Consider the following 18,758-nt stretch of genomic DNA (forward strand, 5'->3'; position numbering starts at 1 on the left):
TATAGTTTTAATATTTTATTTATTGTTTACATTTTTAATTTGGTAATTATTTTGAATGTGTACATTTGTAGTTTTTTAATTTAAAATTTTCGTTTTTTTGATTTGATTAAAATAAAAATAAAACATTTGAAAATTTGAAAAATGTAATTAAAGTTTTAGTATTTTGGTTGTGATTAAGACTTTAAAACATAAAATGTAAAAAACCTTGACATATGTATTCTTTATATTTTTATGTGTACATTTTTAATTGTGTAAATTTAATTTGTATTTATTTGTTGTTGTTTTTTTACATTTTCAGGGTTCATCTTCACTGGCGAGCTCACCCACCGCATGCTGACGTCAACTCAGTACATCGCACCCCTGATGGCTAATTTTGATCCCAGCCACTCCAAAGAGTCCACCGTGCAGTACCTGGATAACGGTACCGTGCAGTCGCACCTTGACTGGCTGCTGCATGCGGTGGAGTGCACGCATATTTTAATCCAGCTTGGCTCCTTCAGGCGAGGTGTTTGTGGTCCAGTGGGACCGGGTCAGACTGTCGGGCCAAGAGTCAGTGGGCCCCTTCACTTTCCAGGCAGCACTTTACAAAACAGGAACCATCACGTTCAGTTACAAAGACGTGAGAGGAACTTATTCCACTTCCTTGTACCTACTTGTCATCCTTTAAGCACGACTGTTGTCTTCCAGATACCAGTGCCTCCTAAAGAGTTCAGCCCGGCTAAACACCCGGTGAAGGCGGGTCTCTCTGATGCCTTTGTGGTCGTATCGTCCTCCCAGTCATCAGGTTAATGCTCGCTCACATGTTCACGCAACTCACGACGGCAGATGTTGAAAGCTGTGCTGTCCCTCCTCTCAGTTGTCCAGAAGCAGAGGGTGTACGAGTACCATCGCATCGATATAGACGCCGCCAATATCACCAGTTTGTCAGCCGTCCAGTTCACTCCGCTGCCCAGTAAGACAACACAATAACCCATTATGGGATTTTGGTAACCACATTTAGTAACTTGAGCAGCAGTTTCTGAAACCAGCAGTGTGTGCTCTGACAAGAATGAGGCAGTGGATGTAATAATTGTATTATGGCTTCACATATACAAACGCAAAATAATAAACATTTATGTCCGCTCTTGTACAATGCAACACCTTAAAACACAAGTCGACATAAATGCTAACAATGCTAATAGCTAACATGCTAACAGAGAGTGTGGATACACTGTATTAATATTAGAACATTTAGCCTTAATAGACAGATGCTAAAATATAAAATGGTAACATGATATGAAAAATGCTAAACTGCCAAAGTAAACAGCGAACAAGATGGTCAGCTACTACAAACCCCAAAAGCAGTGAAGTTGGCACGTTGTGTAAATCGTAAATAAAAACAGAATACAATGATTTGCAAATCCTTTTCAACCTAAATTCAATTGAATAGACTGCAAAGACAAGATACTTAACGTTCGAACTGCAAAACTTCAGTTTTTTTTTGCAAATATTAGCTCATTTGGAATTTGATGCCTGCAACATGTTTCAAAAAAGCTGGCACAAGGGGCAAAAAAGACTGAGGAAGTTGTGGAAAGCTCATCAAACACTTATTTTTAAGATCCCACAGGTGAACAGGCTAATTGGGAACAGGTGGGTGCCATGATTGGGTATAAAAGCAGCTTCCATGAAATGCTCAGTCATTCACAAACAAGGATGGGGCGAGGGTCACCACTTTGTGAACAAATGCGTGAGCAAATTGTCCAACAGTTTAAGAACAACATTTCTCAACGAGCTATTGCAAGGAATTTAGGGATTTCACCATCTACGTTCCGTAATATCATCAAAAGGTCGAGAGAATCTGGAGAAATCACTGCATGTAAGTGATGATATTACGGCCCTTCGATCCCTCAGGCAGTACTGCATCAAAAAGCGACATCAGTGTGTAAAGGATATCATCACATGGGCTCAAGAACACTACAGAAAACCACTGTCATTAATTACATTTCATCGCTACATCTGTGAGTGCAAGTTAAAACTCTACTATGCAAAGCGAAAGCCATTTATCAACAACGCCCAGAAACACCCGAGCTCATCTAAGATGGACTGATGCAAAGTGGACAAGTGTTCTGCGGTCTGACGAGTCCACATTTCAAATTGTTTTTGGAAACTGTGGACGTTGTGTCCTCCGGACCAAAGAGGAAAAGAACCATGCGAATTGTTATAGGCGCAAAGTTGAAAAGCCAGCATCTGTGATGGTATGGGGGTGTATCAGTGCCCAAGACGTGGGTAACTTACACATCTGTGAAGGCACCATTAATGCTGAAAGATTTAATGGAGCAACATATGTTGCCATCCAAGCAACGTTATCATGGACGCCCCTGCTTATTTCAGCAAGACAATGCCAAGCCACGTGTTACAACAGCGTGGCTTCGTAGTAAAAGAGTGCGGGTACTAGACTGGCCTGCCTGTAGTCCAGACCTGTCTCCCATTGAAAATATGTGGCGCAATATGAAGCGCAAAATACCACAACGGAGACCCCGTATTGTTGAACAACTGAAGCTGTAAATCAAGCAAGAATGGGAAATAATTCCACCTGAAAAGCTTCAAAAATTGGTCTCCTCGGTTTCCAAATGTGTTGTTAAAAGGAAAGGCCATATAACACAGTGGTAAAAATGCCCCTGTGACAACTTGTTTGCAATGTGTTGCTGCCATTAAATTCTAAGTTAATGATTATTTGAAAAAAACAATTACGTTTCTCAGTTTAAACATGAAATATCTTGTCTTTGCAGTCTATTCAATTGAATATAAGTTGAAAATCATTTGCAAATCATTGTATTCTGTTTTTATTTACGAATTGCACAACGTGCCAACTTCACTGGTTTTGGGTTTTGTACATTCATCAAGTCCTAATTGTGACCTTTTTTCATTTTGGGAGGATATCAATGCCAGCAAAGCTAACAGCTAACATGCTAATTACCACATTCAAACAATAGATGTAAACTTTCACTTTATCTATATAGCACATTTAAAAAAAACATAAAAAAATCAGAAAGTGCTGCACAGCAGTTAAAATATACATTTAGAAGCAGGATAACACTAAGGACAGTTAATAATAAAAAAGAACAACATTTAATTAAAAAGAAAATAAATACGTAAAGTACATAAAAGAAAATAAATAGACTAAAATCGCACAACTCTCAATTTATTTTTTTATTTATTTTTTATGCTTACATGTTTGATTTGGTAATTGTTTTACATTTGTACTTTTTCAATTAAAATGTTTTGTTTTTGTTGCAGGTAAAATAAATTACTAATTAAAAATAATTTTGTTTTGATTACCACTTTAAAACAATAGTTGTAAACAATTGGATTTTTAAAAATATATCTTAATGCTTACATTTTCAATTTGGCAATTGTTTTACATTTGTTTATTTTTACTCTTTCCATTTACATGTTTGAGTTAATTAAGATAAGAAAACCATTTAGAAATTTTAATATTTAATAAACATTTTGTATTTTGGTTTTGATTAACAATTTAAAACAATAAACATAGACAATTTGGCACACACACTCACACACACACACACTTCCACACTTTTTTTTTTCTCGCAAAATGGTATGCAAAATGCTAAAGATAGCAGTTAGCTAGGAAGATAGGTTTCTACTACTTTCTTCAAGTCCTAACTGTGATCTATTTTAATTTTGGGAGGATCCCAAGAAAATGTCAACGCTATTAATGCTAATAGCTAAAATGCTAACAGCTAGCCCGCCAGCAACCTGAGTGGTTACACAGTGATGACATTAGAACATATCTTGCTTCAACAGATAGATGCTAAAAGGCAAAATGGCAATGCAAAATGCTAAAGCTAGCAGCTAGCACGATAGGTAGCTATTATGTCCGTAAAGTCCGAACTGCTACCGATTCTTTTTTAAAAAAATTTTAATGAATTTATTAATCAATCAACAAAACAATACACAACAATACCACAACAATGCAATACAATTCCAAAATCAAACCCGTCCCAGCAACACTAAGAACAACAATAAACAGAGCAATTGAGAGCAATTGAGGACACATACACATGACACGGAACAATCCAAATGTAGTGAGACAAAAATGAACATTATCGACATCAGCATCAATATTAATAACAATTTCAAAATAGCAGTGATTAAAAATCCCTCATTGACATTCTCATTAAAAACATTAATAAAAAATAATAAATAATACAAATTAGAAATGAACAATAGTGTCACTGCTACCGATTCTAATTGTGGTAGAATCCTAAAAAATGTGATCGTAAATTACATAAAGTCCTGACTGTGACCTACGTTGATTTGGGAGCATCCAAGGAAAATGTCAGTGCTAGCTGTTAGCATGCTAGCAACCTATGTGGATACATTGTGATAACAATGTAAAATACAGTTTCTTGCTTCAATATAAGGATGCTGAAATACAAAATGGCAATGTGATATGCAAAATGCTAAAGCTACCAAGATTGGTAGCAGCTACATTTTTCAAGTACTAACTGCTACCTGTTTTAGTTTCGGTAGAATCTCAAAAATGTTTTGTTGCTACCATGCTAATAGCGAGCATAAAGACTATGTACAGTAGACTACGTAAAATCCTGAGTCGGATCTGTTTTAATTTTGGGAAAATCACAAGAAAATGTTATCAATGCTAACAGCTAGCATGCTAACAACCATTGGGATACATTGTGATAACATTGGAGAGCGGTTAAGATGTGGGTTGGGGAATAGGTGGGACTTAAAGTAAGTGGAAAAGATCAAATAAATAACACATTAGCCACGTTAGTTTGTTGACAATGACAAAAGATAAACTGGATTTTACCATTAACATTCTGACATGGAATGGATGTAATTTGTGTGGGAAAATAAAAGGATGTTACATTTGTAAAAATAATTTCAATAAAGATATTGATGACTTTGATTGAACTTCTGTTTTTTTCCTGTTCAGCTTGCCTGCAACATGACAACTGCGAGCGCTGCGTCTCGTCCAATCAAACGTCCGGCTGCAGCTGGTGTAACGTTCTCCAGAGGCGAGTTTGACTAACACGCTACTTTCTTGTAAACAATGCCGCTCTTTATGCATTGAATGTATATTGACACTTTTTATATCTTATCACACGTTTTTAGGTGTTCAGATGGCATGGATCGACACAGGCAGGAATGGTTGGACTTTAGCTGCTTGGAAGAGGTACCATTGGGCGGGAAGGATGACTAAATGTTGCAAAAAGTGTATGATGAGCTTATTTGCCCCCTCACAATTCGATTCTGATTCTTAAGGTGAGCATTCGATTCACCATCGATTCTCGGTTTAACATAATAAAATTGTGGAGGGGGCGTGGTCTGCGGGCCTGCCGCGGAGCGGGGTGTGTTAGAACCGGCCTCAAAGTCAGCGGCAGGTGAGTAGATTGCCCAGCTGGGGATTGTTATCTAATCACCTGTCGCCCTTATTAGCAGCAGCCGGGAAGAGGGACCGGGTTGGAGTTGGAGCGAGAGAGATACACGCCGAGAAAAAGACTAAAAACAAAGACTGAAAAGTCGCAGAAGAGTGTGCTGTCGTGGCGTGTGAGAAAATAAAACAATTGTCAACCCTGACTACCGGGCTTACCAGAGGATCTGTCGCAATCAGGGGAACCCACGGGAGGGCAACTTCCACAAATATATTTTTTGTTAAATAAATGATAATAAAACCTTGGTTACAGGTTGCAAAAGCTCCTCTTCGCTGCTAATGTACGAGTTAAACGCGCAGTGTTAGCCTAAAATAGATATTTTTAAAAATGTATTTTAATGTTATTACAAAAATCACAGAATATTAATCAATATAATAAAAGAGAATGGAGAAACCCCAACCCAGTCACAGATTTACAATACTTACTTCTCTATTTGCAAACTTTTAGACTGCGCCAAATGTGCCTCTGTATGCGAACCATGTCTCGGTGTAGGGACGTTTCATTCATTCATTTATTTGGTGTGCAACTGGAAGCCTTCGGGCGTGGCTATTTTGGGGAGGCGGAGCCTTCTACGTTACATCCTGTTTACTCAGTCCATTACTTTGTCACTACTTCTCAGTGCTGCAGCATGTGTTTCTGTTTTGTCTATTTTGCTTACTTAATATGGCCCCAAATAGTCAACAAACCAGCCTGGACTTATGGGGCATTCGATTTGTACTGGGAAGTCGGAATTTCCCAGTTCCGTGCCGGAAGTTTTGACTGGAACCACCCCCTAGGTCGGATTTCCAAATCGGAAAAGTGAAGGAATGTTTTTTCAAGATGACTTCCCCGAGTTTTAACCACAAGTAGAAGCTAATGTAATAATCAGAATATCAGCATTTCTGACCATATTTGGCAAACCGTATAGCCGTATAGATAGTATTGTTTGACGTATATACATGTTAATTTTTCAGTCGTGTTTTTTCTTGATGTGTTTTTGTTCTACGTCTCTGTGCCTCCTCTTTATCCAGCTCCGACTTCCGACTTCAGATGTAAATGCAATGCACCATTAGACTTAGAGAGCACACACACTGCCCTTCTCTCCGCACCCCCCTCTCTTTGCTAGCCCTCACTTCTCCGCCTTGTGGCTCTGCCATCATCTTCTCTTGTTGGTTGCATGCCACAAACATTCGCCAACAACAAAGTAAAAAGGATTTGAGAGCACCAAAGGGACTTAAGCGTTGACAGTTGAGCTTACCGTTGTTGTTTTGATAATAAACAAATTGTTAATCAATTACCCCCTTGTCATATTTGTGATATATATATATATATATATATATATATATATATATATATATATATATATATATATATATATATATATATATATATATATATATATATATATATATATATATATATATATATATATATATATATATTAGGGCTGCGAATCTTTGGGTGTCCCACGATTCGATTCAATATCGATTCTTGGGGTCACGATTCTATTATAAATCGATTTTTTCGATTCAACGCGATTCTCGATTCAAAAACTATATTTTCCTGATTCAAAAAGATTCTCTATTCATTCAATACATATGATTTCAGCAGGATCTACCCCAGTCTGCTGACATGCAAGCAGAGTAGTAGATTTTTGTAAAAAGCTTTTATAATTGTAAAGGACAATGTTTTATCAACTGATTGCAATAATGTAAATTTGTTTTAACTATTAAATGAACCAAAAATATGACTTATTTTGTCTTTGTGAAAATGTTGGACACAGTGTGTTGTCAAGCATAGGAGATGCGATGCAAGTGTAAGCCACTGTGACACTATTGTTCTTATTTATTCATATTCTTATAAATGTCTAATGATAATGTCAATGAGGGATTTTTAATCACTGCTATGTTGAAATTGTTACTAATATTGATACTGTTGTTGATAACATTCATTTTTGTTTCACTACTTTTGGTTAGTTCGGTGTCGTGTTCGTGTCTCCTCTCAATTGCTCTGTTTATTGCAGTTCTGAGTGTTGCTGGGTCGGGTTTGGTTTTGGAATTGGATTGCATTGTTATGGTATTGTTGTTTATTGTTTTGTTGGATTGATTAATTAAAAATGTAAAAAAAAATTAAAATAAATAAATGAATATATATATATACAAAAATAGATTTTTGAAAAATGAGAATCGATACTGAATCGCACAAGGTGAGAATCGCGATTTGAATTCGAAACGATTTTTTCCCACACCCCTAATTTATATACACTGTATATATATATATATATATATATATATATATATATATATATATATATATATATATATATATATATATATATATATATATGTATATATGTATATATGTATGTATATTAGATTAAAACAAATTTACATTATTGCAATCAGTTGATAAAACATTGTCCTCTACAATTATAAAAGCTTTTTACAAAAATCTACTACCCTGCTTGCATGTCAGCAGACTGGGGTAGATCCTGCTGAAATCCTATGTATTGAATGAATAGAGAATTGTTTTGAATCGGAAAAATATCGTTTTTGAATCGAGAATCGCGTTGAATCGAAAAAAAAAAAGATTTATAATCGAATCGTGACCCCAAGAATCGATATTGAATCGAATCCGTCAGTGCTCTTATTTTGTTCTATTTCCTGTTTGTTCCGCGGAGCACTGTTTTTTCCTCACCTGCCGTTGATTGGCAGCCGGTCCACACCTGCTGCCAATCAACATGTATCCTATTTATACTTTGTCTCGAGCACTCCTCAATTTATGTTGGAACGTTTATACAAGACTGATTCATTTGAGATTAAAACTCATCTTACCTCCTCTTCGCTCTCCTGGTTCTTGCATCTTGGGGTCACAAAACGGCAGCCATGCGAGTTCCCAACATATATATGTGTATATATATATATATATATATATATATATATATATATATATATATATATATATATATATATATATATATATATATATATATATATATATATATATATATATATATATATATATATATATATGTATGTGTGTGTGTGTGTGTATATACACATACATGTATACATATGCACATATACATACATATATATATATAAAAACATATACATGTGCACATATATATATATATATATATATATATATATATATATATATATATATATATATATATATATATACATATATATATATATATATATATATACAGTATATAGACATACATAGTATATAGACATACATAGTATAATGTCTTCAAAAGTGTGCATTTTTTTAGCTAAAATATGGATGTTTGTCGAGGCTAGAACTAATTATCCATGTTTACATCGTTTCTTTTAGGGAACTGTGCTTCACTATACGAACTTTTCAATTTACAAATCATGTTCAAGAAACAAATAAGTTTGCTCTGTAAATTGAGGTTCCATTGAACTTATTACATACACCACTGAAAAAAGGAAAAACTAAAATGTATCAATACATTAAATTATCAATAATAGTAATAATATTATCAAACATAGTTGTTTAAAGTTTTTAGTCCAGAAATTGATTCTTTTAAAAAAAACAGCATTTTTTTATTTTTTTTTAATCAAAGAGAAGCTCTTGTAACCTGTAACCTTTTGAAATACCAGGTTCCAGCCAACAAACATAATAAAATATCACTTACTGTGCAAGGTCGGCTTTCATTACAATGCCGACTGCTAGGATGTTCATATATTCCCATTTAGGTGAAAAATGTCTCATAATCGTTGCGAAAAAACAGGGTGGGAGCGTGGGGGGTGGGGGGTGGGGGGGGCAAGCGTTTTTTTGTGTCGTTCTCGTTGGTTCGAGGTTTTAAATGGCTGTCAAAGTGTCCTTACTTGTTGGATTATATTCTCAGCCATCTACTTTTCAGGTGAGATGCATGATTTATGATCAACAATAAACTTACAGGGAGCAAAGAAGCGAGAAGCAGCCGACCACTTGACGATGTAAACATGAATTGATTAACGTGGACCCCGACTTAAACAAGTTGAAAGACTTATTCGGGTGTTACCATTGATCAATTGTACGGAATATGTACTGTACTGTGCAATCTACTAATAAAAGTTTCAATCAATCAATCAAGGGACACACGGAAGTGATCACGTCGCCGCTATAAATAGTTTGTCTGCGTTAGCGCTTATAATAACAATACCACTAATACTTGGTTAATATTCAAGTCACAAAATGTAAATGGAGTATTGTTGGCGCTTTTTGAATGGTTATTTATTGGATTTTATGTGCGAAATAGCGGAGCTCCCATTGGCTCCGCTGTAAGCGGACTTTTATTTACGTTTATTTAATATTTAGACTGCATTCAAGAAAAAAATCCATCGGTCGTCTTGTCTTTCATAATGATTGTGAACAACAGGCAAAATTCCAAAAAAGTGCAGTTCCCCTTTAAGGGCCTCATGAATGCGAAGTGGGAGGATAGTAATGAAAAAAGCAATTTCAATTGGGTCTTCTCAGCTTTTTGATGATCGGGCCCTAAATACATTTTTTAAAAAGGACGTTTGTAGGCCAACACTGCGCATATAAGTCCTTTGTCAGCAGCCAAGAAGAGCGTTTGTAACCTATAACCTGTTTTCAAGAATCCAGAATAGATTCTGAAACGTATCGTCACCCCAAGAATTGTAATCGAATTGTGAGATGCCCAAAGTTTCCTTCCTCTAGTCAAGGGCCAATAAAAAAACGAGCTGAATGAGGGCTGAAAATGGCCTCCAGGCAACTCTTTGAACATTACTGCTGTAGAACTAAACCGTATTCTTCTTAAAAGGGGCAGTTTTAAACGGAACTCTTGTATTGGATGTAATTATTGCGATCAGGTGCGTTTCATGTTCTAACAGGTGTGTGTTTGCTATTTTATTGTATACTCATAGAGCATAGGGACAACCTGCGATGAGTACAATGGCGATAACACTTCTGTCACACCAGAAACCCAGGAAGTGACCGTGACTACTCCACAAGACGGCTGCAAACGTGTCGGTGAGGAGAGTTGTTGATGTTTGTTTCCTGCACGTGAAGTAATATGTATATTAATGTGGCTTATGTTATACACAGATGCAAAGCAGGAGTCCACCACAAGCAGTAGTGATGGCTGGGCTAACGCAGGAGTCCTCGCAGGTGTTGCATCCGCTCTGGTCTTACTCTTGGCTCTGATGCTTGTGGCTCTTTACATCCACTGCCACCCAACTGCCGCATACTTCATCCAGGTGAGCGCAGCTAGTTTGTCCCATCATGTTTGTCTTTTGTATTTGCATATATCTATTTGTCGTGAGATGAGTGCGTCGGGGTGAAAAAGGAGCTATCAAAGCTCTCCATTTACCAGTCGATCTACGTCCCTATCCTCACCTATGGTCATGTGCTTTGGGTTATGACCGAAAGGACAAGACCACTGGTACAAACCGCCAAGATGAGTTTCCTCCGTCGAGTGGTGGGGCTCTCCCTTAGAGATAGGGTGAGAAGCTCTGTCATTCAGGAGGCGCTCAGAGTGGAGCCAGATGAGGTGGTTTGGGTATCTGGTAGAATGGCCCCTGGACGCCTCCCTGAGGAGATGTTTAGGGTGCGTCCGGCCGGTAGGAGACCACGGGGAAGACCTAGGACACGTTGGAGAGACTAAGTCTGCCAGTTGGCCTGGGAACAGCTCGGGATCCCCCGGGAGGAGCTGGGGAGAGGAAAGTCTAGGCTTCCCTACTTAGGCTGCTGCCCCTGCGACCCAACTTTGAATAAGAAAAATAAGATGGATGGATGGATATTAGGGGTGTCAAAAAAATCGATATTCGAAATAGTCGCGATTCTTACTAACGATTCTTGGGTGGCGTGACTCGGTTGCTAGAGCATCCAACAACTTGGGGGTTCAAAGTTCGATCCCCGCTTCCGCCATCCTAGTTGTTGCCGTTGTGTCCTCGGGAAAGACACTTCACCTACCTCCTCCCAGTGCCACCCCCACTGGTTTAAATGTAGCTTGAAGATGTAAATAATGGGTGTCACTATGTAAAGCGCTTTTTCATACATTTTTCATTTATTTCAGGCAATCACACAGAAAAAGTACAAGGTAGACAACATATAATAATATTAATTCATATAATGCAAAAGGTCATGTACAATGTGTAAGCATAATGATCCAGTTTTGCCTGAAAGAGAGTGGTAAGAGGATAATTAATTTCATCACATCCATAGTTCTCCATTCAGTGATTAATACATTGAGCTTCACTGTTACTTTGTTCAAGGATTATATTACAAATGTTGTATCATGATGGCATTACCACAGGTAACAATAATTATTACACTGTCAATCAATCAATCAATGTTTATTTATATAGCCCTAAATCACAAGTGTCTCAAAGGGCTGTACAAGCCACAACGACATCCTCGGTACAGAGCCCACATACGGGCAAGGAAAACTCACCCCAGTGGGACGTCAATGTGAATGACTATGAGAAACCTTGGAGAGGACCGCATATGTGGGTAACCCCCCCCCCCCCCCTCTGCAACAATAATTTGTAGCAACAATGTAAAAAGAATTAACTCTGAGTCGATAGAGAAAAGCGCTACATAGATATAATTCCCTTCACTTAACCAATTAAAACAAAAACCAAAAAAATCGATTTAAAAACAAACAAAAAATATATATACATATATTTATTTATATATATATATATATATATATATATATATATATATATATATATATATATATATATATATATATATATATATAAAATGTCCTGTATATGGCCTGTGGGCCTTAGTTTGGGGACAACTGATGTAGATACTGGGTGTCATTATGTAAAGCGCTTTGAGTCAATAGACAAAAGAGCTACATAGATATAATTCACTTCACTTAACCAATCAAAAAAAATTATGCAAAATATATTTTGAAATTATATATATATATTATATATGTATGTGTATATATATATATATATATATATATATATATATATATATATATATATATATATATATATATATATATATATATATATATATATATATATGCTGTAAAACATGTCCAGGGTGTACCCCGCCTTCCGCCCGAATGCAAATGAGAGGCTCAAGCACCCCCCGTGACCCTGAAAGGGACAAGCGGTAGAAAAAAAACTGTTGGATAATTCTCTTGCCTTATTTGTATTTGACTATATTAAATGTTTTTTAAACAACAACAGTTTTCTTTTAAGTAATATATGCATTCATCAAAGCTGTTCATCTATTTTATGAATGAATGTACCGGTAGTTAATCATAGAACTGGCACCCAATGTTAAAAAAAAGTGTGGATTTTGAATCGAGAATCGTTCAGAATCAAGAATCGATTCATGAATCGAATCGTTAACCCTAAGATTTGAATCATATCCAATCACATGGTGCCCAAAGATTTGCAGCCCTAATATTTATTTTATCAATTTATTTTATTGTTTAAATGTACATGTAGACTGCAGGGGTCCGAGAAAGAGCTTATTATACAGATAACCAATCCTAGGTGTAGTTCTGTTAGGTACCAATCGTATATATGGAAACACTTTTATAGAATGTGTAGACACATTTTATAAAATGTATATATATATTTTTTTTATTGCTGCTTTTATTTATTTATTGGATACCTTTTACTGAATATCCACAAGCACTGTTTTAATATTATGTGATAATGCCTTTTATCCTGTATTTTGTTTGTTTTATGTAATGTATGTGATTGTATGTCTACTTGAACGTTGGAGTCTGCAATAAAGCTTGATTGATTATGTTTGTATCTATCTTCTCCAGCGACACAGGAGCTACTGGCCCTCCTGGAAGTTTCAGAAGCAGCAGCCTGGCTACACTGAAGTAGAAGGAGACGGGCAGGAGAGGAGCAGCATCGTCCAAGACGGACCTTAAAGGAGGCAATTCTTTGACATTCCAAAAACCTACTTTAAAAAGCAGCACATTGCATATTATTAGTAGCCTTTATAACCAAGCAACCATTAAAAAAACAAGGACATTAAGTACACTTGCACTAATCTAATGAAATCCAGAAATCTAGTAATGTCCATTTTTGTCTCCTGAGAGCTGCTTCTAATATTTTGAGCCTCTCTGGTATAGACTTCTATAAGGATGGGTACCGTTCACATTTAAATTAAAACCACTACTCAATGATATTAATTTGGCTCTTTTGTTTGTATTAATATTTTTAAAAAATTATGCTAATTTTGATAATTGCATCATTTAAAAATGAGCTGATTATGTTAAGTACTTGTTTTAATACACATTTCTGAGTCTTTGCAAGTATGACATTAAAGCTGGGGTACGTGAATCTTGTCCCCAGGCAGAAGTCAAACTGTAAATCCCGCCATCCACTAGGTAGTCCCTCCCAGTCTCCTTCTCTCTGGAAGTGCACAAAATTGTGCACAAGACCTGCACGTGCACACGCATAGGTTGTTGACAGTCTAAAGTTGCATCTAAGGATCCCCTAGTTCGTATTTTTACAGGTAACACACGTCGCCACGCAAAAGGATACATACACAATATGGGAATGGAACATTAGATGACCTGCCTAGAAGGAAAACAGCCACTTGCGCATCCAAAGTTATTCCAAGACTGGTCCGCAATGCCCTCCATCTTGAATACGCCGGCCCAATATTTATTCGAGATTTGGCTCTTCTTTGGTTTTTTGGATCTGGGGAGGTCGATTGCCTCAAAGACAAATTATTTTGTCTTCCGGAGTTTTATTTACTAAAATACTTAATTATAAGGCACAGACAGCACGCAGGTGTACGTTTTTTTCATAATTGATTGATTGATTGAGACTTTTATTAGTAGATTGCACAGTACAGTACCTATTCCGTACAATTGACCACTAAATGGTAACACCCAAATAAGTTTTTCAACTTGTTTAAGTCGGGGTCCACTTAAATTAAATGATTACTGTTACGATTTACTGTATGATGCTAATATGATTTTAGTTAAAGAATATAACTTATGTACCCCAGCTTTGAATTGCAATTACAGTAGCGAGTCCAAGTCGTTCAGATGGCAGTAGTGTCTAGTTCATGGTCTGTTGGCTAGTCAGTTTAGTCTTTGCTGAATCAAGTCTTTTGTTGCGCCCTAAAAAGTGTTAATACTGTAAGTATTGTTCTTGATACACACCAGCTGTTTGATTGTAACGTGCATTTTAGTTGTAGTTTTCATCAACCCATTTTGAGAGGTTAAAATTGCCATGTAAAATCACTAATGCTAATCAGTAGCATGTCAATAGCAAAGCCAAAGTATATTAGCATCAAGCTAACGCATTTTTAGAAAAGTATTCAACTTACGCTGCAGCGTTTGTTAAAAATTTTTTTTTTAAAAAGTTTAAAAAAGTATCGGAGGACATCGGCTTGCATGTAAAACCTGATACAAGCAGTCTTGCAGAGTGTTTACTTGTGTGCAAAGCTGGACAGCCAGTTAACATCTAAATGTCCTCCGATAAACACCCAAGGTGAGTCTTTTCTTCTACTTTTGTCAAGTCATTTACAAAAGGTAAACACGCTAGGCGAGGGATTTTCAAACTGTGGTACCTGTACCACTAGTGGTACGCCAAAGAATCTCTTGATTAAACTACATTGTTTTGATTTCCTATATTCAAACACATTGTTACTGTTCAAACTGTGTGTAATGTTACAGTGACCAAAATGTTAAATATACTTGTTAAATAAAACTCTTGCCTTGTTTTTAATGAAAAATTTGGCCTACTAAGCTACTGTATTTTAATGTTGGTCATTATGGTGGTATTTGGAGAGCCAAGTTTTTTTCTGAGGGTGTACTTAGTAAAAAAAAAAGAAAGTGAGAATCACTGTGCTAAGCTATAGGGTACTAGGAGCTAGCACAACAACTGAGCACACAACAGCACAAAAGTTAGACGGACGTAATACCGTATTTTTCGGAGTATAAGTCGCACCGGCCGAAAATGCATAATAAAGAAGGAAAAAAACATATATAAGTCGCACTGGAGTATAAGTCGCATTTTTTGGGGAAATTTATTTGATAAAACCCAATACCAAGAATATTTGAAAAGCAATTTAAAATAAATAAAGAATAGTGAACAACAGGCTGAATAAGTGTACGTTATATGACGCATAAATAACCAACTGAGAACATGCCTGGTATGTTAACGTAACATATTATGGTAAGAGTCATTCAAATAACTGTAAGCGGTAGAAAATGGATGGATGGATATAGAATATGCTATACGTTTACCAAACAATCTGTCACTCCTAATCGCTAAATCCCATGAAATCTTATACGTCTAGTCTCTTACGTGAATGAGATAAATAATATTATTTGATATTTTACGCTAATGTGTTAATTTCACACATAAGTCGCTCCTGAGTATAAGACGCACCCCCGGCCAAACTATGAAAAAAACTGCGATTTATAGTCTGAAAAATACGGTAAGTAGAGGTGTGAATCTTTGGTGATTTGAGCCGGTTACGATTCTTGGGATAGCCCTTTGAGACACTTGTGATTTAGGGCTATATAAATAAACATTGATTGATTGATTGATAATGATTCAATTCAGAATTGATTCTTGATTCAACTTGATTAACCTGATGTATTATTTGGTTGCTGACATATGATGTAGAGGTGCAGCGAGTAAGCATGGGGATGAACTCAAAATGTATTTTTAGAAATACATTCTTAAAAAATATACATACATAATAATAATTTTGAAGTAGAATAAATAAGAATTTTGATGTAAATAGATTTTTTTGAGCACCCCTAGTAATGAGTGTCCTTTGGCTTAATTGAACAATATTGCAGTGTAAAACAGCACATTTGTCAATATAAACAAGTATCAAATAATTATAGTTGCATATTACTTACACATACAAAGTCTTCAAGGCAGAAGTGCATTAGAAAATATCCAGTGACAAACGTGTCCGCATCATTCAACTTACTTCAAACCAATTACCACTCCACTTTAATTTGAAGACAGCATACATCCATTCCAGACGATCAATAACTAGTAGTGTAGTGTTTTTTTTAAACCTACCTCTTCTAACAATGCACATTACAAAATAATGAAAGGAAGTATGATTCCTGCTGATACCGTATCAGATCGATACTGGCATTCGCCAATACTCAAGGCTCCAATATCAGAATTGTATCGGAAGTAAAAAAATTGGTGTCCAATTTGCAAACCAGGGATGCAGCTCACAGTTAGTTTTTTTTTAACAGGCCCGTGGCATAATCCATGAATGAAATTAAAAGCAAGAACACAGAAAAGGATGAGATAATCTGTGCTAAAATAAAAATCAAATGGTTACAAAATGAGAAAACTTTGAATATATATGTTATTTAATATTATTAGGATGTCCTAAAGTACTCTGGATGGATCATTGTGTGTTTAATAAACAATTGGGTCAGAATGTAAAAGTGACAATAGGAAGTGAATGCATGAAACATGTCAGGTGTAGCAAGCGTATCAGCAGCAGGTGTCAGTCTAAACACATGTTGATACCTCTTACAGTCCAACATAGCAGTTGTGTGCAAACGTGAGAGCATTTGATTTCTTTCAACCTCCTCCTGCCTCCTGCCTCCATCCCTCCATCCCTGTGGCCTGTCAATGACTGCACAGCCATGCAATACAGAACAGATGGAGCCAAAAAAATCTGATTTGTTGGACCTTGATTTTGTCACACACACAAAAAAGAGGTTGGCAAAACAAGACACAATCAAAGCCATGTATATTTGGTTGTGGAATATTATGTGTTCCAATGTTAGATATGGGGAAATAATTACAAAAGTGTTTTTTTTTTTTTTCCCAATTAGGCTTATAAACAATATCAATTAGAACACACAACACCTCTTTTCCCTATACTATATTGTACATATCAAAGTCACCAGTCTGGTACATTTTCAGGCAGCTAAAATCGTGCATATCCGTCATCCTAGTCACTGCCGTTGTGTCCTTGGGCAAGACACTTTACCCACCTGCTCCCAGTGCCACCCAGACTGGTTTAAATGTAACTTAGATATTGGGTTTCACTATGTAAAGCGCTTTGAGTCACTAGAGAAAAGTGCTATATAAATATAATTCACTTCACAATTCACTTCACAAAGCAGGTAACCTACTTTCTTTTTATATGAACACGAGTACAAATATGGACTCAATCATATATTTTTTAATGTTGCAGAATTGCTTTTTTGTATTTGTGAATCGTTGTTTTACATACAGAAAATTGTTTTCATAATTGCGAATGTTTTTTTTACTTGCAGAATTTTTATTTTTTTCACTTGCGAATCGTTTTTTTACTTCCAGAATTTCATTGTTTTTACCTGCAAATTTTTGGGCGTAAGTACAAACATTTTTGTGTGTTTGTGGAGTTTTGGCAGTGACTTCACCCCTGCAATAAAAACATATATTTGTCTCAAGTGATTGCCCTTGTCAAACCAGTTTCGTTTTTTTTTATTGAAGAAAATTGATTTTATATTTGCAAATCCTTTTGTAGCTGCAGAAAATTGTTTTTATACTTACACATATTTGTTTATGTAGCAAAATTGTTTTTTGTACTTGTGAATCAAAAAATAGTACGGAACCCCTAAAAGGACATGGGAGAATTTTTTTTTTTTTAATCATTTAAAAAAAAAATATTTTTTAGACATGTATCTCGTGCGCACAAGAAACTATCTCGTGCGCACGAGATACATGTCTAAAAAAAAAAAAAAAAAAAAAATTATTACAAAAATGTTTTCCCCCATGTCCCTTTAGGGCATTCGTACGTTTTTTTTTACTTGCAAATTGTTGGGCGTGACTAAAAACATTTTTGTGTGTTTGTGGATTTTTGGCAGTGACTTCACTCCTTCAATAAAAACATATTTGTCTCAAGAGATTGCCCTCGTCAAACCAATATATTTTTTATGGAAGAAAATGTATTTTATATTTGCAAATCCTTTTGTAGCTGCAGAAAATTGTTTTTATACTTACATATATTTGTTTATGTAGCAAAATAGTTTTTTGTTGTACTTGTGAATTGTTTTACATACAGAAAATAGTTTTTATACTTACGAATGTTTTTTTTTACTTGCGAAATGTTTATTTTTTTCACTTGCGAATCGTTTTTTTACTTCCAGAATTTCTTTGTTTTTACTTGCAAATTTTTGGGCGTGAGTACAAACATTTTTGTGTGTTTGTGGAGTTTTGGCAGTGACTTCACCCCTGCAATAAAAACATATATTTGTCTCTAGTGATTGCCCTTGTCAAACCAGTATCTTTTTTTTATTGAATAAAATAGATTTTATATTTGCAAATCCTTTTGTAGCTGCAGAAAATTGTTTTTGTACTTAAA

The 18,758-nt window shown here is 35.7% G+C and overlaps 1 protein-coding gene across 3 annotated transcripts in view; it reads left to right on the plus strand.

The window, feature by feature from the left end:
• The window catches only part of LOC133651903 (plexin domain-containing protein 1-like), a 30,435-nt gene extending 12,397 nt beyond the window's left edge, over positions 1–18,038 (plus strand). For 2 of the 3 annotated variants that reach the window (XM_062050122.1, XM_062050121.1), the window contains exons 5-13: positions 297–421; positions 501–619; positions 688–784; positions 857–952; positions 4,958–5,039; positions 5,137–5,197; positions 10,337–10,442; positions 10,518–10,669; positions 13,219–18,038. In XM_062050122.1, the coding sequence (XP_061906106.1) occupies positions 297–421; positions 501–619; positions 688–784; positions 857–952; positions 4,958–5,039; positions 5,137–5,197; positions 10,337–10,442; positions 10,518–10,669; positions 13,219–13,329 (949 nt within the window). In that variant the 3' untranslated portion in view covers positions 13,330–18,038. The remainder of the gene's footprint in view (positions 1–296; positions 422–500; positions 620–687; positions 785–856; positions 953–4,957; positions 5,040–5,136; positions 5,198–10,336; positions 10,443–10,517; positions 10,670–13,218) is intronic. The other variant, XM_062050123.1, reaches the window with a different exon arrangement.
• The last annotated feature ends 720 nt before the right edge of the window (positions 18,039–18,758 follow it).

Source organism: Entelurus aequoreus, linkage group LG06 (assembly GCF_033978785.1).
Source record: "Entelurus aequoreus isolate RoL-2023_Sb linkage group LG06, RoL_Eaeq_v1.1, whole genome shotgun sequence".
Taxonomy (NCBI): domain Eukaryota; kingdom Metazoa; phylum Chordata; class Actinopteri; order Syngnathiformes; family Syngnathidae; genus Entelurus; species Entelurus aequoreus.